The 21356-nt window shown below is 35.4% G+C and overlaps 2 protein-coding genes across 3 annotated transcripts; both read right to left on the bottom strand.

The window, feature by feature from the left end:
* Nucleotides 1-5863: 5863 nt before the first annotated feature.
* On the bottom strand, nucleotides 5864-7526 carry LOC137740431 (palmitoyl-monogalactosyldiacylglycerol delta-7 desaturase, chloroplastic). 2 transcript variants are annotated; one of them, XM_088700266.1, is made up of 5 exons: nucleotides 7213-7526; nucleotides 6889-7029; nucleotides 6588-6731; nucleotides 6383-6489; nucleotides 5864-6296 (listed from the first exon to the last, which is right to left on the bottom strand). In XM_088700266.1, exons 1-5 carry the CDS (start codon nucleotides 7489-7491, stop codon nucleotides 6032-6034), a joined length of 936 nt encoding a protein of 311 aa, XP_088556392.1. In that variant the 5' UTR covers nucleotides 7492-7526; the 3' UTR covers nucleotides 5864-6031. The 2 variants fall into 2 exon arrangements, with proteins under 2 accessions (XP_088556392.1, XP_068336404.2); XM_068480303.2 differs by lacking the exon at nucleotides 6889-7029.
* Nucleotides 7527-11041: 3515 nt separating this feature from the next.
* LOC137740997 (palmitoyl-monogalactosyldiacylglycerol delta-7 desaturase, chloroplastic-like) lies at nucleotides 11042-12489 on the bottom strand. Its single transcript, XM_068480804.2, has 5 exons — nucleotides 12202-12489; nucleotides 11950-12090; nucleotides 11670-11813; nucleotides 11456-11562; nucleotides 11042-11361 (listed from the first exon to the last, which is right to left on the bottom strand). Exons 1-5 carry the CDS (start codon nucleotides 12487-12489, stop codon nucleotides 11133-11135), a joined length of 909 nt encoding a protein of 302 aa, XP_068336905.2. The 3' UTR covers nucleotides 11042-11132.
* Nucleotides 12490-21356: the final 8867 nt, after the last annotated feature.

The following is a 21356-nucleotide window of genomic DNA, read 5'->3' on the forward strand; positions in this document are numbered from 1 at the left end:
GGTTACTAAGTAAAGTCTCGGGTGGAACAATTATTACTTTATTTATAACAATAAGTAACTTTACTTTATTCAGAACAAGAATTAAAAATTAACTCAGAAGAAAAGTAAATGTTTCAATCTCACTCCCCACAAACTATGTTGGTGTGAATTGCAGATTTTCAAAGTACAAATAGTATCTAAGCAGCATTAAATAGAAAAGACGTAGTGTGGGACTAATCGTCACTCTGTCCATTTGTTTTAATGTTTAAAATAATCTTTGAATATTGACTTAAAAAGAAGGAATTTTTGAACTAACTCATAACTGAGAACGATATTCGAAGATCCAACCGATGTGGCTATACCAAAATCCCCTAACAGGACTATGAGGATCTTTCAACGTGTCTGTAAATTGGTGGTGAGTTCGGTGTATGCTTGCCCATTCAAGTGCACTTCTCTGCAAACAGAAAAAAATGGGTATAACAAAATCTGATACAATAACATAGATAAATAGAAGTAATATACATACCTGAGATGATAAGACTGCACAATAGGCAAAAAAGTGTTCAAGCCATTTGGGAAGCTTGAAACTCCCGGTGAGAAAGTTGCATGTGCTAAGAGAGATTCACATTCACTCCTACGACAAGATAGAGTGCAACTGCTACCCAAAATGCAGGCCAGTGAAATGAAATGGAGCTAAAAGGGTATGCAAATGCAAAGCTAAAACGACAAGTACCGAGCCTATATCCACGAAGTTCCATTCCCTCCCCAAAAATTCTACCCTCCACTGCGTCACCCACTTTTTTATTGGGCTTGTTGTTGGGTAGATGGTAAAGTTGGGAATAATATCAGTATCATGTTGGCAGTCCCACATCATTGGGGGAAGTTAACAATGGTGGCTTTAAATATGATTACCCTACTCTAACTAATACCAATGCATTTTGTGGTAAAACCCTACACTTGCTGGATTAGGCAAATGGTAAAGTTATGGACAGTATCGGTGTCGTTAGAGTGGAGCCTCTGGGCTCGTCAATCTAAAAAAAATTTCAACATGGTAATAGAGGCCTGCTTTATGTTAAGCGACCAAGCTTGTTTCCAGCCTACGCTTCCTTGTGACAAGCTTTTGGCTTGCACGGACCCGTAACAGTGGGCTCTGATACTATGTTGAATTTTTTTTTTAGATAGAAGAGTCCATGGGGCCTTACTCTAACTACACCGATATTGTCCCCAACTTTACCACCTACCCAATCTATTAGGTGTGGGGTTTTACCACAAAAAAAACATCGGTATTAGTTATAGTAGGGTAATCATGTTTAAAGCCACCATTGTTGACTTCCCCCAACAATGTGGGACTGCCAACATGACACCGATGTTGTCCCCAACTTTACCACCTGCCTAACAAGATGAGCCCGTGTTGAATTTTTTTTTTTTTTAAAAAAATGGATGGGCCCGAGGGGCCTTATTCTAATGACACTGATACTGTCCCGAACTTTACCACTTGCATAATCCGTCAAGTGTAGGGTTTTACCACAAAAAGCATCGGTATTAGTTAAAGTTGGGTAATCATATTTAAAGCCACCCTTGTTGAATTCCCCCACCGATGTGGGACAACCAACACACCCTCTCATGTGTAACCCCATTCAGTGGTTCACATGTGGAGATCCACACATCGGCAATTGAAACTCAGAGGTTGGCTCCAATGGAGTCCATGCTTGTTTTCAGTCTTTTTAGGAAGTGCCTCTTAAGAACTTAGAGGCCGGCTCTATGTTAAGAGTCCAAGCTTGTTTCCAAGCCCACACTTCCTTGTGACAAGCCCTTGGCTTGCATGAGCCTGTAACTGTGGGCTCTGATACCATGTTGAATTTTTTTTTAGATCGACAAGCCCACACTCCAACGACACCGAAAGTAATCATATTTAAAGCCATCCTTGTTGACTTCCCACACTGATGTGGGATTGTCAACACGACATCGATATTACCCTTAACTTTACCACCTGCCCAACATGCCCCCTTATGTGTAACATTATTTAGTGGTTCACACGTGTAGATCCACATATCGACAATTGAAACTTAAGGGTCGGCTCCAATGGAGTTCAGAATTGTTTTTAGTCTTTTCAGAAAGTGCCTCTTAAGAATTCAGAGGCCGGTTCTATGTTAAGAGTCCAAACTTGTTTTCAAGCGCACACTTCTTTGTGACAAGCCTTTGGCTTGCACGGGTCCGTAACCGTGGGCTTTGATACCATGTTGAAAATTTGTTTTTTTTTAGATCGACAAGCCTGAGGGGCCCCACTCTAACGACACCGATATTGTCCCCAAGTTTACCACCTGTCCAATCCGTCAGGTGTGAGGTTTTACCACAAAAAGCATCGGTATTAGTTAGAGTAGGGTAATCATATTTAAAGCCACCCTTGTTGACTTCCCCCACCGATGTGGGACTGCCAACACGACACTGATACTAGATCGACGAGCCTGGGGGCCCCACTTTAACGACACCGATACTGTCCCCAACTTTACTACCTGCCAAATCAGTCAGGTGTGAGATTTTATCACAAAAAACTTTTGTATTAGTTAGAGTAGGATAATCATATTTAAAGCCACCCTTGTTGACTTTCCCCCATCGATGTGGTACTGCCAACATGACATTGATAACGTCCCCAACTTTACCACCTGCCCAACACTTGCCACAAAACCCTAATGCTTCTTCTGTATAGTGTCAGGAGTATACATGGAAATGAATGAAGAATATAGTTTTATAAGTGTAAGAATTTTTGGATCCGCAACTGACACAAGCACAATCACAATACATTTAATGTCACGGAGTCGTAACAAGTGAAGATTCATTTATGTTCATATCTTTTCTAAGAACTAGCACTTCTCTAATAGTCCTTGTGTACATTTTCATCACCTGCACATGGTACATTCTTAATGCAAACTCGTAACTCGTTAGGAATTTTAATTATATTCTTATCACATTGTAAACGTGAATTTCGTATAACAAATGAGACAAGAACACGTGCACAAATGATAAATTAGTATTCATGAATTTAGGGCTACAATCTCTGTTTACACAGATTGATCCTTTGATTCGATCTTGGGGTTGTAGAGAATGTGTGTATGGTCGTTGATCCAAGAGTTGCGATGACTTAATCTCGAATGAACGGATGTCGCAGGGGTTGGCTTGTGGTGATGAAAGAATCGGCACATGTAGTGGTGCTTGATGATTCCTCACGGTTTGACGAGGAACGCAAAGAGTTTTCTGAGTCTTCTGGATGTTTGAGAGTGTTTGGGAGTTTGAAGCTCTGAGTGTGAGAATGATTTTTTGACATTTTCTTTGTTTTGGAGCCTTGTATTTATTGGCTCTTCAAGTCTTGACTACGGTTGAATATGGCCTTGATTGTGGACTTGATAATTGACGAAAGAATCATAACTTGACTTGTGGCTTGGTTCATGATTTGACATTTTAAATCAATTAATTTGTTTTAATTTAAATGAAAATTAATATTAATTCTTTAATTATTTTCCGCCAAATGTCGACACATGTCACTTTTGATGATTCGTCCGGTTTTATTGAGTCATATGTCATGTGTACGGTTTGTAACACGCATGATGTATGCCACGTAAGCTCTGATATATATGTCGCAATTCAATGTGTTGGTAAATATTTATTTCACCTTTCACAATTAATTGATGTTGAACGAACCACTTCGATTTATGAGCTTTGATTGCTACAAAACGCTCAGTTTAGCATGCTTAATTAATCCAAAATATTGTTCAAAACCCACCACTTCGGTGAGTTTTCGATCGGTGTGATTGTAACAGCATTGTTTTGGTCTTCCCTCAATCTACTCATATTATAAATTTATAATTTTATGGGACACTTTAGATGCGGTCTCTAACTATCAATATTTTTTTACTGAAACCTTGTTGGTTTTCAATTTTTAATCGAATTCTCTAAAATTAATGTGATAATATATTTCTATGTAGGTTACTATATTTTTTAAATTAAAAATTAAAATTTATAGTTGTTTGTATTAATGAGATTTTAAATTTAAAAAACTCATAATTTGTGGATTAAAATGATTAAAATATAAATTATACTCTCTAATATATATTGTGTGTGTCTATATATATATATATATATATATACATGTATGTATGTATGTATATAAACATGGGTACATTCATAAAAAATTAACAAAAAAATTATTGTACCAAAATATAGGTTGTCACATCCCGGCCCGGGACGGATCATTTTCCGGGCCCGCTCCACCACCGTAGCACGATATTCTCCGCTTTGAGCTTACCATTCCCTCACGGTTTTGTTTTTGGGAACTCACGAGCAACTTCCCAGTGGGTCACCCATCATGGGATTGCTCTAGCCCCCTTCTCGCTTAACTTCGGAGTTCCTACAGAACCCGAAGCCAATGAGCTCCCAAAAGGCCTCGTGCTAGGTAGAGATGAGAATATACATATAAGGATCACTCCTCTGGACGATGTGGGATGTCACAATCCACCCCTCTTAGGGGCCCGACGTCCTCGTCGGCACATTCGCGGCCAGGGTTAGGCTCTGATACCAAATTGTCACATCCCGGCCCGGGGCGGATCATTTTCCGGGCCCGCTCCACCACCGTAGCACGATATTGTCCGCTTTGGGCTTACCATTCCCTCACGGTTTTGTTTTTGGGAACTCACGAGCAACTTCCCAGTGGGTCACCCATCATGGGATTGCTCTAGCCCCCTTCTCGCTTAACTTCGGAGTTCCTACGGAACCCGAAGCCAGTGAGCTCCCAAAAGGCCTCGTGCTAGGTAGAGATGAGAATATACATATAAGGATCACTCCCCTGAGCGATGTGGGATGTCACATGGGTACATTCTTCAAAACCACACAAAAAATAATAGATATTAGGCTTAATAACATTATTAAATTTCTTTGATTAAACTTGACATGGATACATTCTCAAATCAAGAAAAAGAATGTACCCATATAAGTTTAAAAATGGATTAGAAAAAAATTGAATAGATTTTATATACATTTTACTACAACAAATTGGTATATTTAAGGATGGGTACATTTTAAGATTAAAAAAATTGAAAAATTACATGAATGGGTACATATAAGATTAAAAAATTAGAAACATTTTTATAAAAAATTAAGGGGTACAAACTTATTCTAATTTTTTTTTTTTTAAATTTTAGAAATGATTTGAATTGAAAATTAGTTATGAGTTTAATAAAGGTGTGAGTACTAAAATCCTAAATTAATTATTAATTTTTATTTTAAATATTATGTAACTGACTTGTAAATTCACTATTGCATTAATTTTAGGGACCTCGAACAAAATCTAAAAACTAATAAGATTTCAATCAAAGAACATTAGTAACTAAGGACCGTATACTAATTTCTCCTTATATTTATATATTCATATCATACTCTAGATACATGACATATCAACTTTATGTTTAGCCATAATGTCTAACGTGTGGGTTGAATATTGTTTTAGCACAATTAGGCACTTTCTACCCAGTGTTTTCAAGTTTACTTGGTATTATAATGGCCAACACATGACTCTTACATGGATGCTAAGTTATTAATAAATATTGACCATTTGCGTAAATTTGTTAGTATTGTAAACCGCAAGAATAAACTTTAACACAATAAAATCACATTACTTAAAGTGACATATCGATGTGGCACAACTACTATTTAGGAATTCTTCCTTTTATGAGAAGGATTTACATGAATAAGTTTACCCACCCTTTTATCTTAGAGTATAAAGTTATGTGTAAAACCCATTTCACATAACCTTGTATTAATAACTTGAAATGCCACAATAACAGTTGCCAACTCGTACTATGAAACTTGTTCTCCAATTTCATCAAACACATCCTCAATGTGAACAACACTGTTTATTTCATGACTTCAAAGGGGCTACATAAAACAAAATCTAACACCACATTAGAAGCATAACCAACATAGGACATTATTTATAATTAATTTGGTATAATTTGGTAAGTTGGTAACTAGTGACATAAACGTATTTTCTAGTTCAAAAGCTTCAAAGCTTTCCATTGTTGACTTTTGCGTCGAGTTGTTTTTCGTTGCTGATTTGGTGGTTGTTGCTGGTTAACATTAAAGCTCTTCGATTCTTCTGAGTCTCAGTAGGAAGCTTTACGTCCGTTGCTAATCCAACAGCTTCAAGAAATCTTATTACGTACCAAGTAATATCAATTTGCCACCACTCTAGGCCGTGCCGAGCTGAGTGTTCAAATGCATGGTGATTGTTATGCCAACCTTCTCCATGCGCCAGCAATCCAATTAACCTAAACATATTTGATTAACTTTACTATTAATTGCTATGTAATTAAATAAGAATGCATTTAAACTACAAATTAAAATACAACAATACCAGTTGTTTCGAGACAAATCATCAGTATCCCATACTTGTTGCCCCCAAGTGTGGCAAATTGAATTTATTTCGAAAGTAGCGTGGAGAAAAATTATTGACCTCACATCCTATATAATAATATAAAAAACACAGCAAGAAGAATATTTTGATTACCAAAACAACAAGAATATTTTGATTAACAAAGCAACAAGAATATTTCGATTACCAGTCCCCAAACCAGAAAGGGTGATCCTCCCAAAGCGTAGAGGAGAACTCCAAAACCAATTGCATGAAGGGGGTACGTATAATGAAGAAATCTATAGAATGGCTGCCTTTTCAAGTCTCCAACATTCTTTAGTCGTGCTTCATACTGCACAGTTTCAAAGTTAAAAAAGATCATCATTTATGCGTCGATATATGTAGACACGCGATCAGATTATGTGATACGAGGAATAGACGCAAAGTTGTATAGAATTTAGCTTGAGCAATAGTTATAAATTTGTGAGAGGTCTAGATATTTTGCGTACACTTCCAAACCGAGAACGATAATCGAAGATCCAACCAATGTGACTATACCAAAATCCTCTAACGGGATTATGAGGGTCCTTCAATGTGTCTGTAAATTGGTGGTGAGATCGGTGTATGCTCACCCATTCAAGCGGACTTCTATGCAAACATTTAAAAAGTACAATGGGTCTAACAAAATCTTCTCTGCAAACATAAATAAAAGTATATTTACCTGAAACGACTCCACAGTAAGCAAAAAAGTATTCAAGCCATTTGGGAAGCTTGAAACTCCAAACATTTAAAAAGTACAATGAGTCTAACAAAATATTCTAAAGTACATTTACCTGAAACGAGAGGACTCCACAGTAAGCAAAAAAGTATTCAAGCCATTTGGGAAGCTTGAAACTCCGTTGGGAAAGTTGCCTGTGGTAAGAGAGATTCACACTTACTCCTATGACAAGATAGAGCGCAACTGCTACCCAAAATGCAGGCCAGTTGAAATGAAAGGGAGCTAAAAGAGTAAGCAAATGCAAAGCCAGAACGACAACTACTGAGCCTATGTCCACCACATTCCATTCCCTCCCCAAAAATTCTACCCTCCACTGCGTCACCCACTCTCCCATTGGGCTTGCCACAAAACCCTAATGCTTGTGCTTCTTTTGTATCTTAATGACTAATGAGATTGCATGGAAATGAATGAAGAAGCTAGTGTATTTATATATTCAAAATCTAATCATTAGGTGGGCAATGCATTTTTTTTTTTCTTTGGAGTAAATTTTGTTTAATACTTAAAGAAAAGAGTAATACTAGGAGACCATTATTTCTTTTTTATCATATTCATGTATCACGTAAGTTATATGACAATTAACGCATATAACCAATATCCAACGAAATATACTTATTAATTAACATAATATGTACATCTTACTTGTCACATCATGTGGTACATGAGCATGGTAAAAAAAATATGGTCTCCCAAAATATTTTTTTTTTAAAAAGAAAATGACGTAATTGATGACCATTTGGTTTAAGACACTAAGAAATAATATGGTCACTATTATTTCTTTTACAATGAGGTTGGTAAAAGACTTATGAGTGTCAATGAGGTAATTATTAGCTACTGCTAGTCTTTTCATCCCATCTCATTGTGTACAACTAATATCAATGACTATCGTTAAATTTCTTGTAGACTTGTATCAGTGATATTTGTTTTTACTATGTTAAACATCAATCTAACTTGAAGAAGAAACAAACTCATATGGTAGGCTACTTTCATCAACTATTTTTCGTATTAGTTTCCTCTTAAATCTTATCACGTGTAGTTCTTTTTAACTTGAATGGCTAAAAAGGTGAGAAAATAACAGTTGACAAATTATAGGACACAAGATTTTTATGGCTATGTCTTTGTGCAATAATATACATATAGGGGGCGTTTGTTTGCCCTCACTAAACTTCCTTGGATTGGACTGGCTTAGCTGGGATTGCTAGCCAGTGTTTGATGTGAACAAGGATTACCATTAATGAGACTAGGTCGGACTCGCACCGACTAAGTCCTTCATTAGGTAGTCTTAGTGAGGACCCCCAATATGTATGGGATTGCCAGTCCCGTCCTCAAACCTATTTTGTTTGCCCGCTGCATCGTCTGCAAAACCCTTTAATCACCGCTTAGATATGAAATAAAGCTCCACCTACCCGCCAAACCTCAAAATCGAACCACACAAAAAAAAAAAAAAATAAAAAAAAGGCGAAAAAATAACAACAAAATCCAACCAAAAATTCAAAATCCACCCATTGCCAAAAAATTATGAGATGACTTTGTAGGCGGAGAAGCCAATGCATGTATTTGAGGAAAGAGAGAGATCTGATTTTTTTTTGGGAAAAAAAGGATGAGGAAGGCGGAAGTGCTTAATAGCAGCAAGAGAGTGAAGATGATGAGCTTGTTTTGAAGGATTTGCAGTGACCTTTACACCTGCGTTTTGCAGGAAAAATATGGAGGAAAGAAGAAATGGGGCGGTGCCAGAGGGAGAAGAAAAGAAAAGATGGTTCTGAAGGGTAGTCTTTTTGGAGTAAAGTAAAAGGGGAATAAATATGCATTAAAAAACATAAAATATTATTATATAAATATTAAATAATATAATATATTACTATATATGCATTAATTAATATTATATTATATTTTATTAATTATCCTGTTTTTTAGTCCGACACTGCACCAAACGCTTCACTAAGTTAGTCCAACTTAGTCTAGTCTAAGTCAATCCAGCTTAGTACCTGAAGCTAATCCAGTCCGAGATAGTCCGGTGCAACAAACGCACCCATAGGGTTCAAAGTTTGAGGTGAGAGAAATCTCGTGGGCTATGTAGCCGAACCCATCCATCCCCTATAGTTCACGGCCCTATATAATCTGGTAAAAAGCAAACTATCCCAAGAAAACGACACTCAACTGCCCAAGCATGAAAGCAGCCAGAAGGCCCAAGAGAAAGAAATTCAAACCAGAGATGGCCCCACGAAAGGAAACCCAAAAAACCAAACGCGGGCATCTCCCTTCACACTCACAAAGCACCATTGGATGACCAACTCTCTATACCACATGCACTTAATTATACGAATTGGTGTCAAGCTATCCAAATGATGATCTAGTTGTGGTTTAATTCAATATAAGAGGAATTTAGTTTGGTTTCAGAGTCGGTCAAGCCGCTCACTACTAATCAATACCTATAATCTAGAGCATGTCATGTTATCCTTCTTGAATCCAACTTTTTGTTCTTAAAAAATAATGAATGTAGCTAAATAACTTTATATTCATAAGTTTCAAAAACAAAATTTGGATTCAAGAAAGATACCAAACAACCATAAACTATCCGTGCAAACACGAGTTTAGTCAAGTTGATTAGAGTAGTGTGCTCCTTCTTATATATCCACATTTGAATCTTTGTCTCGTAGTTTAGATAAATTTAGTATATAATTTTCTCTGTTTGTAAAATTCTTAACCACATGCTGTCACTATGTAGACAATTAAATGCTTCAACATAGTTTAAGTTCACCTTTGACATGGTTATTATGTGAGTGTGTTGATTGATATATAACTGCGTTACAATGTAACAGTTATACAAAAAAATTACTGGCGAATAGAGCTTTTTCATAATCACAATTAATAACATTGCTCTTGCCCACCTGCACATGCATGGAAACTAAACCCCAACCACCACCCAACCCCACCCCAAAAAAAGGGTCCGACTAATGCAGGCCAAATTTGACAAATTATGTGTTGTCTTTAAAGCTAAAACTCTTTATTTCAAATCAAGATTACTTCAAGCCTTTAGAAATCAAAGACTTGTGTATTTTGTCAATGGTTACTTTACATAGCATGTGGAGCCATTAATTTGGTGACTTTCATGCATGTTGTATTATTTGGTTCGTTGAAGACAGTAGTTCAGCAATTATTTGGAAGATCAAAGAATTCTGGGGAAATGGGGTTAGCAAGGAATTAATAATGCAGTGGGATGGGCTAGCTGGAAAGGAAAAAAAAAAAAAAAAAAAAAAAAAAAAAAAAAAGCCTTATTAATATAATTACTGTTAAGCTGTGTGTATAGAATTTAATTCAGAGTCTGCATTAGATAAGCAGAAGATCCATCAATATGATATATATATCTCTGTTCTTATTAATTTCTCCACCGGTATGGTGCATGTGGGTTTACTTATCCGGGACCTTTGCAAAAAGTTTTCGGTAGTTGATGACAAGATTTTAAAGAGATACATATCAGCGATTCAGTTCTAATCACTCTGTCCAGCAACTTGCATTTTACAATCTGTACATACTAGAGGCGTGAAAACTTGATGCATGCGATGATAATAGGAGTAGAATCATTGATAATTGATTTTGTTAATTCTCCGATCGCTGTGGAATTCTTGTATTCTTACACAATTGGTTTCTCTATGCTGTGCTAGCGAAAGCTCCGTTTATCTTTATGCACTTACAGTTTCAGTGTATGGTTCTGCATTCGAATAGTGAAAAATTCAAATATAATCTTAACGTAATATAAAAGCAGAACTACTTATATACATATGTATATGTATAAATTTCATACATTTTTTTTTACTACGTAACACTTCCGAATTTATCCATAGAATTATGACATGACACAGATGGAGTCTTGGAGATATAATATTACAGTGATTTTATTCTCACAGATGCGCGCGGAGTAATCTTTGAACTAATTATTGTCTAAAACCCAGAAGTATATTATATCGATCGTTCCATTTTCTACTTTTCCTTCAAGCTTTCCTCATTGATTTTATTGGATAAAGCTCTTCTTTTCTTTTGAGTCTGAGTCGGAAGTTTTACGTCTGTAGCCAAACCAACAGCTTGAAGAAATCTGATCACGTACCAAGTAACATCAATTTGCCACCATTCAAATCCATGCCGAGCTGAGAACTCAAATGCATGGTGATTATTGTGCCAACCTTCTCCATGTGTCAGCAATCCTAAGATCCTAATTCAGAGCTAAAATTGTTATCCATGTAAATCATAAAAATATGTTAATTTCATCCAAAGACGCATGCATGTTGCAGTATACGCTAAAATACCAGTTGTTTTTAGACAAATCACCACTGTCCCATACTGCTTGCCCCCATGTGTGGCAAACCGAATTTATTGCAAACATAGCATGGAGAAAAATTACCGTCCTTACGCCCTACAAAACAAAGAAACCCTACTTAATTAATTATTGCAAAAAAATAAAATAAAATAACTGATCAATTTTAACAATCAAATGGTAAAAAGTGTTAATTAGTTTTTTACCATTCCCCAAACTAAAAAGGGCATTCCTCCTATAGCATACAATACAACTCCAAGAGCAATTGAATGAAGGGGGTACGTATAATGAAGAAACCTATAGTATGGTTGACTTTTTAAGTCTCCAACGTTCTTTAATCTAGCTTCATACTGCAAAAATATTTAAATTTAAGTTTAATAAAATTCTAGTTCATAAGTGTTATGAGATGTATGTAGTTATAAATCTATCTCTCATCACATGATAGTCAACTAATTAAATTTGAGTAAGAGATAGAGAGGTTTATACACTTCCAAACCGAATACGATAATCAATGATCCAACCAACATGACTAAACCAGAGTCCCTGAATAGGACTATGGGGGTCTTTCCGCGTGTCAGTAAATTGATGGTGAGCTCTGTGGACGCTCACCCACTCAAGTGGACTTCTCTGCAAACATAAACAAAGTCTACTAAATAGTTTCTCGACTAAAATCGTGAATTATAAACTACAAATAAAATCCATAAAAAATTTCCCCAGAAACATTATATCTCGACACACCTGAAGTGAAAGAACCCCACAATAAGCAAAGAAGTATTCAAGCCACTTTGGAAGATTAAAACTCCGGTGTGAAAGCTTTCTATGGAAGGATAGGGTTACACCTACACCTGTAATAAAATAAAGTGCTACGGCCAGCCATAAGGCAGTCCAGTTGAAATGAAACGGTGCTAGAAGAGCAAGGTAATGCAAATAGAAAAGGCCAGCCAAAGTGGCGATATCGACAAAGTTCCATTGCCTCCCCCAAAACTCTACATGCCACCGCACCAGCAACCGATCCCAATCTATCATTATATCGACAAAGTGTGTTTTGATTTGTAGCGAACCTTTTTATTTAAAAACAATTTCTTTAGCAAATTAGTTTTCGGTAAACTCTACGTACGTACGTAATGAGATATTTGCATGGAAATGTGTGTAGTAATGTGTAATTATATATAAAGGTGGGGTGGAACTTGCAGTTGCAGGGAGGAAACTCATTTGTTTATATTACGTTAGTTGTTGGAAAACGACTGTCTTTGCCCCCAACAATATCACACAATTCACAAAAGCATGAATTTTAAAATGGAAGTGAAGAACGGAAGTACTTCTTTGCTCCAATCAAAACACAATAGCCAGCTAGCATTCATTTGAACCTTGAAGTCATACTTTACCTTATCCAAAAAAATGATTTTATATAGTTTTTAAAAATTAAAAACTCTAAAATAATAACTATTCATAGCAGAAGTACGGTGGCACATCCCAGCTCGGTTCAACAAACAACGTAATCACTTACTAACTTAATAAGTTTGTGATTTTGTAACAAGAAGTTTTCGGTGTAATTAGAAGTGAAACAACTCAATATAAATTTTGTTTCATTTTATTACGAAAATTGATGGAACGATATAGAGATGCAAAAAAGACCTTGCACATGATTTTTATAGATTTGAACAAAACGTATAATAAGGATCTCAAGAGAAATTCTTTGGAGGATTCTAAAGAAGAAGGGAGTATGGGTAGTATACATCCAAGCAATAAAATATATGTATTATGGAGCAAAAACAGCAGTACGTAAGAACTCATGAAAGACAAATTGAAAGTTTTCCCATAACCATATGGTTACACTAGGGCTCAGCTTTCAGCCCTTACCATTTTGCATTGGTAGAAAAGTTAATGAGCATATTTAAGATGATATCCCTTTGTGTATACTTCTTACAGATGCTATAAGCTGATAGATGAACGCAAGAGGGAGTAAATGCGAAACTTAACCTTTGGCGGAGCCTAAGCATGTCAAAGAAAGTATATAGATGGCAGGTTCAGTGGGAATGGGGGTCCAAATAAGATAAGGATGAGGATTGGTCAGGAAGTACCAAAGAGTGAACGCTTTCGTTATCTTGGATCTACCTTGCAAAAGAATGGAGAATTAGATGTAGATCTCAATCATAGAATATAAGTTGGACGGATGAAGTGGAAGAGTGCATTGGGTCTGTTATGTGTTCGTCATATGCCATTAAAGCTAAAGAAGAAATTTTAGAGGATGACAATAAGGCCAACAATGCTTTATAGAACGGAATGTTGGGCAGTAAAAAAGAAACATGTGCGTAAAATTAATGGGCACATGAGAAAATATAGTATTATGAACGAGGAAGTTCGAGGTAAAGTGGAGTGGCTACAATTTAAGATAAGATGAGAGAAAATTAGTTAAGATGGTTTGGATATGAACAAAAAACCTACAGATGCTCCGATTATGAAACAGAGACTCGGGCTAAAAGGGATAGAGAAAAACCTAAGAAGACTCGGAAAGAGACTTTAAGAAAAGATATGAAGTACTTAAAACTAACGAAAAACTTGGTACAATACCAAGCGCAATGACGTTATAAAATATGAAGTACAATACTACAAATTTGACTATAAGCCACCCTTTTCATTGGTGGCTATTGTCAAGTGTTGCCACTCACAGTGGTGGCAAACCTCTATGGTCACCAAGCACCCACTAAACTAGAGAGTGTGGCCTATATAGAGGATTCTAGTGTAACAATGGCTACCAATATTGCATTGGTGCCTTTCCTGCAGTGCCACCCTGATTCACATCGGTGGCAAAGTTACAAAATAATATTTAAAAAAAGGATGCCCTGTGTGGGCACCCAAATTGGAGTATCATATTTCTTTTTCTATTTTTGGTGAGAAAACAAATTGTTATATCATTAAAATATAAGAATACAACTATAAATTTGCATAACTGATATTTTATAGAATTTTGTACAAATGTTTGAACCAAACTTTCAAAAGTCTTCGACCCCTTTGTTTCCAAGAGCTTAATCATCTCAATAACTTGAATCTGATCATCAACTGTAGCCTACACCCAAAATCAAACCCACAAATTTTGTAAGAATAATGTTAACTCAAGTCCAATTGAAAGTGATTAGAGTTAAGGACAACACTGAGATATGATCAAATAAAAATTAGATTTTCAAGGGGTTTGCAGTCATAATTTACCATACAAAAATCTCCACAAATTCACTGCAACCCTTTTGCAACTTCAACTAAGAACATATTAAATTGACAAGTTCATGAATATGCAGACCACCTTCAACCTTGAAACAACAAATGATCTTCCAATTAGCGTGGGTATTCAAGAACAAGATAAGGAAAACATAGATACTATATTTATGACCAATAGGCAGAGGACAAGATACAACAAAGCATTTACATATGAATGAGGGAGAACAGAAATGAGAATGGAATATCAGTGAAGAGCACGCGCATACTTACACATATAAATGCATTAACATTTCCTTTTTTTTCAGAAACTCAAAAAATCAGGACATTCCAATACAAGAGATCACCAACTAATGATCAAGGTAGCTACAAAACAGAAAACAAAAAAGTGAGTTCTAATTGAATTTAATTTACATATACCTTACACTATTAAGACTTAGTAATAAACTAGCGCGGATGCCCGCGCGATGCCGCCGGTCATCAACAGTGACATTATTTTTCAGTAAGATATGACATTTTAATTACATAATAGAAAATGTTAGAAGACATAAATTGTAAAAGGGAAGTTGATCATAGTAACTCTTGACAAAAACCTACTTGGCAAGGATGAAAAATTGGTGAAAATAGAAACGATCAACAAAGAAATCCATAAACAAATCAGTAACCTAATTTATATAGCTCTAGGATGAATTATGTTAATTTGTTTATATAGGAGTATAACAGAAGGATGGAACAAAACATGTTCATTCTTGAGAACAGATGTAATTTTGCACACTGCATATATGTAGACTGAGGAGAGTGGTAACATACCTTGTAATTTGTGCAAATTAGGATTTTCACTCAAAGAACTATAATAAACACAATTAAAAAAAAAAGTGATTCAAACTTGTTCTTCTCTTAAGGAAATTACTCACAGTAGAAATTCTGAATGGACGAAGTTTTGGCTTCCCTTTTCGGTTCGGCTATACTTGATTAACTGAGAACCTTTTTTTAATGCAATGAATGCATTCATGAGAGAAAGAGAGGAATATTAGGTGAAAAGTATTGCCAAATCACACAGAGATCAAAATCTTGAATATATATGTTTAACCATATCAAAGTGAGTGTGTGAAAGGGTGTAGTCTGCATAACGGGCAACATTTTCACTGCTAGAAAGTTGGAAACTAAACTTCTACACAAATATTTGGTTTTTATTAATTCCCTTCGGGAATCAAAAAGCAAATTGTTTGAGTAATGCAGGTAAATTCGATATTCATATGCGTTGATCAATGTAAGATGGTTATAATTTATAATTGTATCGTATTAACACCAAAATGATCGTAAATGTTTATAATTGTATCGTATTAACACCAAAATGATCATAAACGTAAGTGTTCGTAAGTAAGGGACTTACAACAATTGCTATGAGCTCTACCAGTAGTCACTCCAAGCATCGTAATACAGAAGTAAGGAATTTACATCAATTGCTATGAGCTCTACCAGTAGTCCCTCTAAGTGGCGCAAGGGCTAAAATTATAACTAAGAAGTAATTTAAACAGTTTAACTTAATAAAATATTGTAATTTAAACAATGCATGTATATTCAAACATCCCAAAATAGGAATGAACTTCCAGAAAACATGCGCATGAAAATAAACAGCATTACTCACCCATTGAGTTGGACCATCAAACTGGAGCGTTAGAAGGATCATCATGTACCTATGAAACCCAAAGGAAAATCTTAGCAACCCCAAAGTCTGTATGTAAGCGTGAATAAGTATGCGTGTATGAATTTATTCATAGTAAAGAAGACTACCTTAAGAAATATTTGCATCTGCAGCTTCATATGGCCATACAACTAAAAACACCGCATACGAAAACAAACTCCAGTTGCACCACAAAAGGAATATGATCTTTCTCTTGACTTGTATTTGTAGTTGTTACTGTAACATTTACAGACAGCATACATAAGCACTTATTCGATAATTCTAAAGAAAAAAAGCTCTTATTCGATAATGCACCAAATCCTATCCAAAAACCAAAAGGTTGCCATATCCCTAGATTAACAGAGCATCTTTCTTTGTTCCAAAACAAACTGCAATTTGGCTTTGGTAAAGTAGAAAGATTACCAGATACCTCGGGCATAATCTCGACTTTGTTCCATTATTCGAGCATTTTACCATCCCTTTAGTTCTATCTCTCAACATTGGATATACAATAAGACAGTAAAAACAAAAGTTAGTGATAGCTATTACATAGTGAAGGAAAATAAGACATTCACATAGTGATAGCTATTTACTATCATTTCTCATCATAATCTTGACTCTATTCCATTATTCAAACATTCTACCATCCTTTTAGTCCTACCATATGTGAATGTCTTCATATACATGTCAACATATATATATATACACACACACACACACACACACACTGAATTCTAAAAGTAATGAGAGAAATGTACCCTTGGGGTGTTGATGCCAGACGGGTGAGTGAGGGATTTAAGATGTTTGAGAGCAGGAATTTTTGAGCAATTTGTGTGAAAAAGTTGAAGATCTTCGAACAGAGTGGAGTGAGTCGGCCTGGACTAAAATAAAGAGGATGAACTCTAGAAAGTAGAAAATGTTGTTGTTCAACCAATCTCAAAAGTAAAGAAACCATACTATTAACATATAAATAAGTTTTATATATCAATGTTTACCCAGATTGACTTGAATCTGCTGCCGAGGGGTCTTCATTGCTATGACCCTCTCCATGAACTTGCTGCAGTTGCTTTTCGTCTTTTCCTCCCTCCCTCTCTCCCTCCTTTCTGCGCCGCATGCCTTCCCTTCACCGAATCCCTCTCTCTCCCCCTCTCTCGCCCTATCTCGCATCCTCTTTATAAGCCGCATGCCTTCCCCTCACCAAATCCTACACCGAGTCGTCGATCCCATCGAAAGGGTTAGGGATGAGGCAATGAGTTGAGCTCAATGAGGAGAAAGAGAGAGAGAGAGAGAGAGAGAGAGAGAGAGAATGGCCGGGTTGAAAATTAGGGTTGTCTAGCTTCGTATTTATTTGGGGGTGAAACTACTGTAGAATAGGATTATTAAATGAAAAAACAATTATTTTTTTACAGATAAAAAGGAGAAAACTGAAAAAGAAATAAAAAAAATAGGGCCCAAAGTTGAAAAAACATGTAAAAAGTCTTTGGTGTAATTTTAAGAAATAAAGTTAGTTAACAGACACCAATCATTGGTGGCTGATTTCTTAAGGCCACTGATATCAGTGGCATCCCACTGTAAAGCCACCAAAAAATAGTAAGATTAGCATCTTTATATCTATGGCCACCAATTGCAAAGGGTGTGCGAAAAATGGTGTGCAATGAGCATAATTCTAGTAGTGGTATTTGGGTGGAAAAACTTAAAATATATCATCACACGGATTTTTGAAAACTCAAAGTAAACAATAAGTATATTTCCACTCATCTGAATTAAAGAGTTTCTAACTTGGATACATAAAATTAAGCACATTATTTTAGCCAACTTAAGTTTGTAAAGAAATGCACAATTTACCAAAAAACTTAACTTGATGAATAAAAATGTCAGTAAAAAGAATTTTGGACTTCAGAAAATTTTTGGAATGTATATTGTAGTTGATCATTTTCATGGAAGTGATTTAATTACCAAGTTTGTAGGCAATTAAAAACCCTTTTACGATCTGGTGGTATTCCTCTTCGCTTAGAAGTGAAAGGTCTTATGTTCGAATCTTGTGGATGGCGAATTCGCAACCAAATTAGGCTGCTTATTGTGTGGTTTAACCGAATTTTCCCTCGCCCTAGTGTAAAAATGTTGATGTACTAAAAAAAAAAAAAATAAATAATCAAAACCCTTTTTTGGAAAAATATATAATGGGGAATTTTAACGAAAAGCTCCCGGTACTGTTCACTTTAACAAAAAACCACATTTTTACACTAAAAAGTCAATCCTGGTACTATTCACTTTACCCTTTATTGTGTCCTTATCGTTAAAATTAAAAATTTTCAAGTCATTTTCATTAGTTTTCCTTATATGAGGGAGGACAATAATAGTTAGGGTTCTAGCTGGGGTCCCACACTCCCACCCAATTACCATTAGCATAAATTCAAACACATACCCTTATCGAAACAAAGGCCCAATCTAAGTAAAGAATGGCCCTACTTAGAAATAGTTGGCCCGGCTTTGTAACGGGAGATACGAACTTAGAATTTCTTCATTTGTCCGGGCAAATATGGCTGTTATTAGGGTAAATTACATTTTCATACCTCAAGTTTTGAATCTATTTTAATTTCTTACAACATCTTCAAAACATTTTACTTTCATACCTTAAGTACTATTTTATTTCAAAATAATACCTCCGTTACATTTTCCATCCATTGATCCGTTAAATGCTAACGTGGCTGCCATATAGCTGCCAAATGTCTGCCACGTGACAAAAAAAATAATTTTTTAATTTTTTTTAAACATGAATTAAAAAAAAAAAAAAAAAAACTTGAAAAAGCAGAAACCCACCCCATCCCCACAACACCTCTTCTCCCTCCCAAGCATCCCAACCACCTCCCTTTCCTCCACTCTCTTCACCTCCCCTCCCATCCAAAAACCCATCACATCCCACCCAAAACCTAAATTTTCTCACCCAAAAAAAAAAAAAAAAAAAAAAAAAAAAAAACAAATTGAAACACAGAACGAACCATAGTCTGCAAGAAGAAGAAGAAGAAGAAGAGGGAGTGAGAAAGAAAAAAATAATTGAAACTATCCCTCCCCCTCCCAACTGACCCATATCTGCAACAACAAGAAGAATAAGAAGAAGAAGAGACCCACATCTGCAACAAGAAGAAGAAGAGGAAGAGGGAGGGAGGGGGAAATTTTTTTTTTGAAACTATCCCTCCCGTTCCCACCCCCCCCCCCACCCCGACCCAGCTCCCTTCTATTATCCCCCCTCACCCAGTGACCCTCTCGCGAAACCCAGATCCCATATCCACCCCCCCACCCCGAGTGAAGATGATTTATGGGATTTTTTTCCTCCTTCTCCTTCTTGTTGTTGCAGGTTTAGGGATGTTGGGATGCTTGGGAGCGAGAAGAGGTGGGTTTCCGTTTTTGGAATTTTTTTCTTTTTTTTTATTTTTTTTTTTTTTGCCACGTGGCAGACATTTGGCAGCCACGTGGCATATATGTGGCAGCTACATCAGCACTTAATGGATCAATGGATGGAAAATGTAACGGAGGTATTATTTAGAAATAAAATAGTACTTAAGGTATGAAAGTGAAATGTTTTAAAGATGTTGTAAGGAATTGAAATAGACCCCAAACTTGAGGTATGAAAATGTAATTTACCCCTGTTATTATTTATGAAAATTGTTATTGGCATTCTATAAATCTTATTTTGCACTTTGAATTTTTTATAAATTAAAAAGAGAAATACACTGTAAGAAATGTAGAATGAGATTTTTCAGTGCTTATAATAATTCCCTTGTTTATAATGTGCAGTTTCATATTTGTGATCGTCCAAGTGGTGACGATTTCAACATTAATATAAACTGAAAACAGCATAGAAAGATCACCAAAAACACAGGTAATTCTTAATAACGCACTGGAGATGTTTCCATACCACCCGACATACGTTCTTCACAAGTTGGCCAGATATATGAATAATGACGTTAGAATTTTCACCGAGGAAGGATCTCTTACAAAGATTTTAAAAAATGGATAGTATTTGTAAAACTTCAAAATATTTTATATATATATATATATATATATATATATATATATATATCAGCAATAAAAAGTGCAAAAAATCAAACGCATGGATAATCTTACATTCACAAATATTATAATTGTCGGCAACAAGTTTGTATATTTTAAAATTGTTGCATTATAATTCCGTCACCTATATTATTAAACTCAATGAGATCAATAAAAAATTTACAAAGCTTAACTCTAATGTACGATGTAGAATATAGAAGAAAAAAAATAGAGAATTAAAAAAAATTGAGACTTATTTGTTAAATAGTCTCAAATTTGGGATGACAAAACGCATGGGATCCTTTTTTTTTTTTTTTTTTTTTTTAAAAAAAGAGGGAATCACTCCGAAATTTGGCTGCACTATGAAAGGAAGAATGTTTTTAATTTTATAATTAAAAATGAACGATTACTCTTGAAGGAAAAGTGAAATATTGTGTTGATTTTAAATGCTATTAATTTGCTTCAGGAGATTAATAAAATATTAAACTCAATTGTGAAATGGCCCAGTGGGGTTATGTTTGATACTTAAAAAGTAGTTTTAAGTGATATGTTACCAATAAAATATAAACATGTTAATCAACAGTTAAGTAACAATTCAATTGTCAACAACTACATCATTTGGTTTATAAAATTTGATCTCTCTAACACTACCTATTCCTTAATATAATTTTTCTTAGAAGTCAAAATGGGTCCGGACCAGCCTTGATCTCATGGTGCCTCCGCCAGTGGATTCGAGTGGGATGCTCAAATTTGGTAGCAACTTGTTGTTCATCTCAATCTTTGATTTGAGTTGAGGGTGAATTCGTAATCACATAATTATGAACAATGTCATCATTGTAAATTAAATAAAAATATTATATGGTACATTGTCATGTTGAATATGACTTTCATATTGGGTGATGTTTTTCACACATTTATTTTATCTCTCACATACCTTTCTTAATTTTCA

This window comes from Pyrus communis, chromosome 9 (assembly GCF_041283825.1).
Source record: "Pyrus communis isolate YQ-2024b chromosome 9, ASM4128382v1, whole genome shotgun sequence".
NCBI lineage: Eukaryota > Viridiplantae > Streptophyta > Magnoliopsida > Rosales > Rosaceae > Pyrus > Pyrus communis.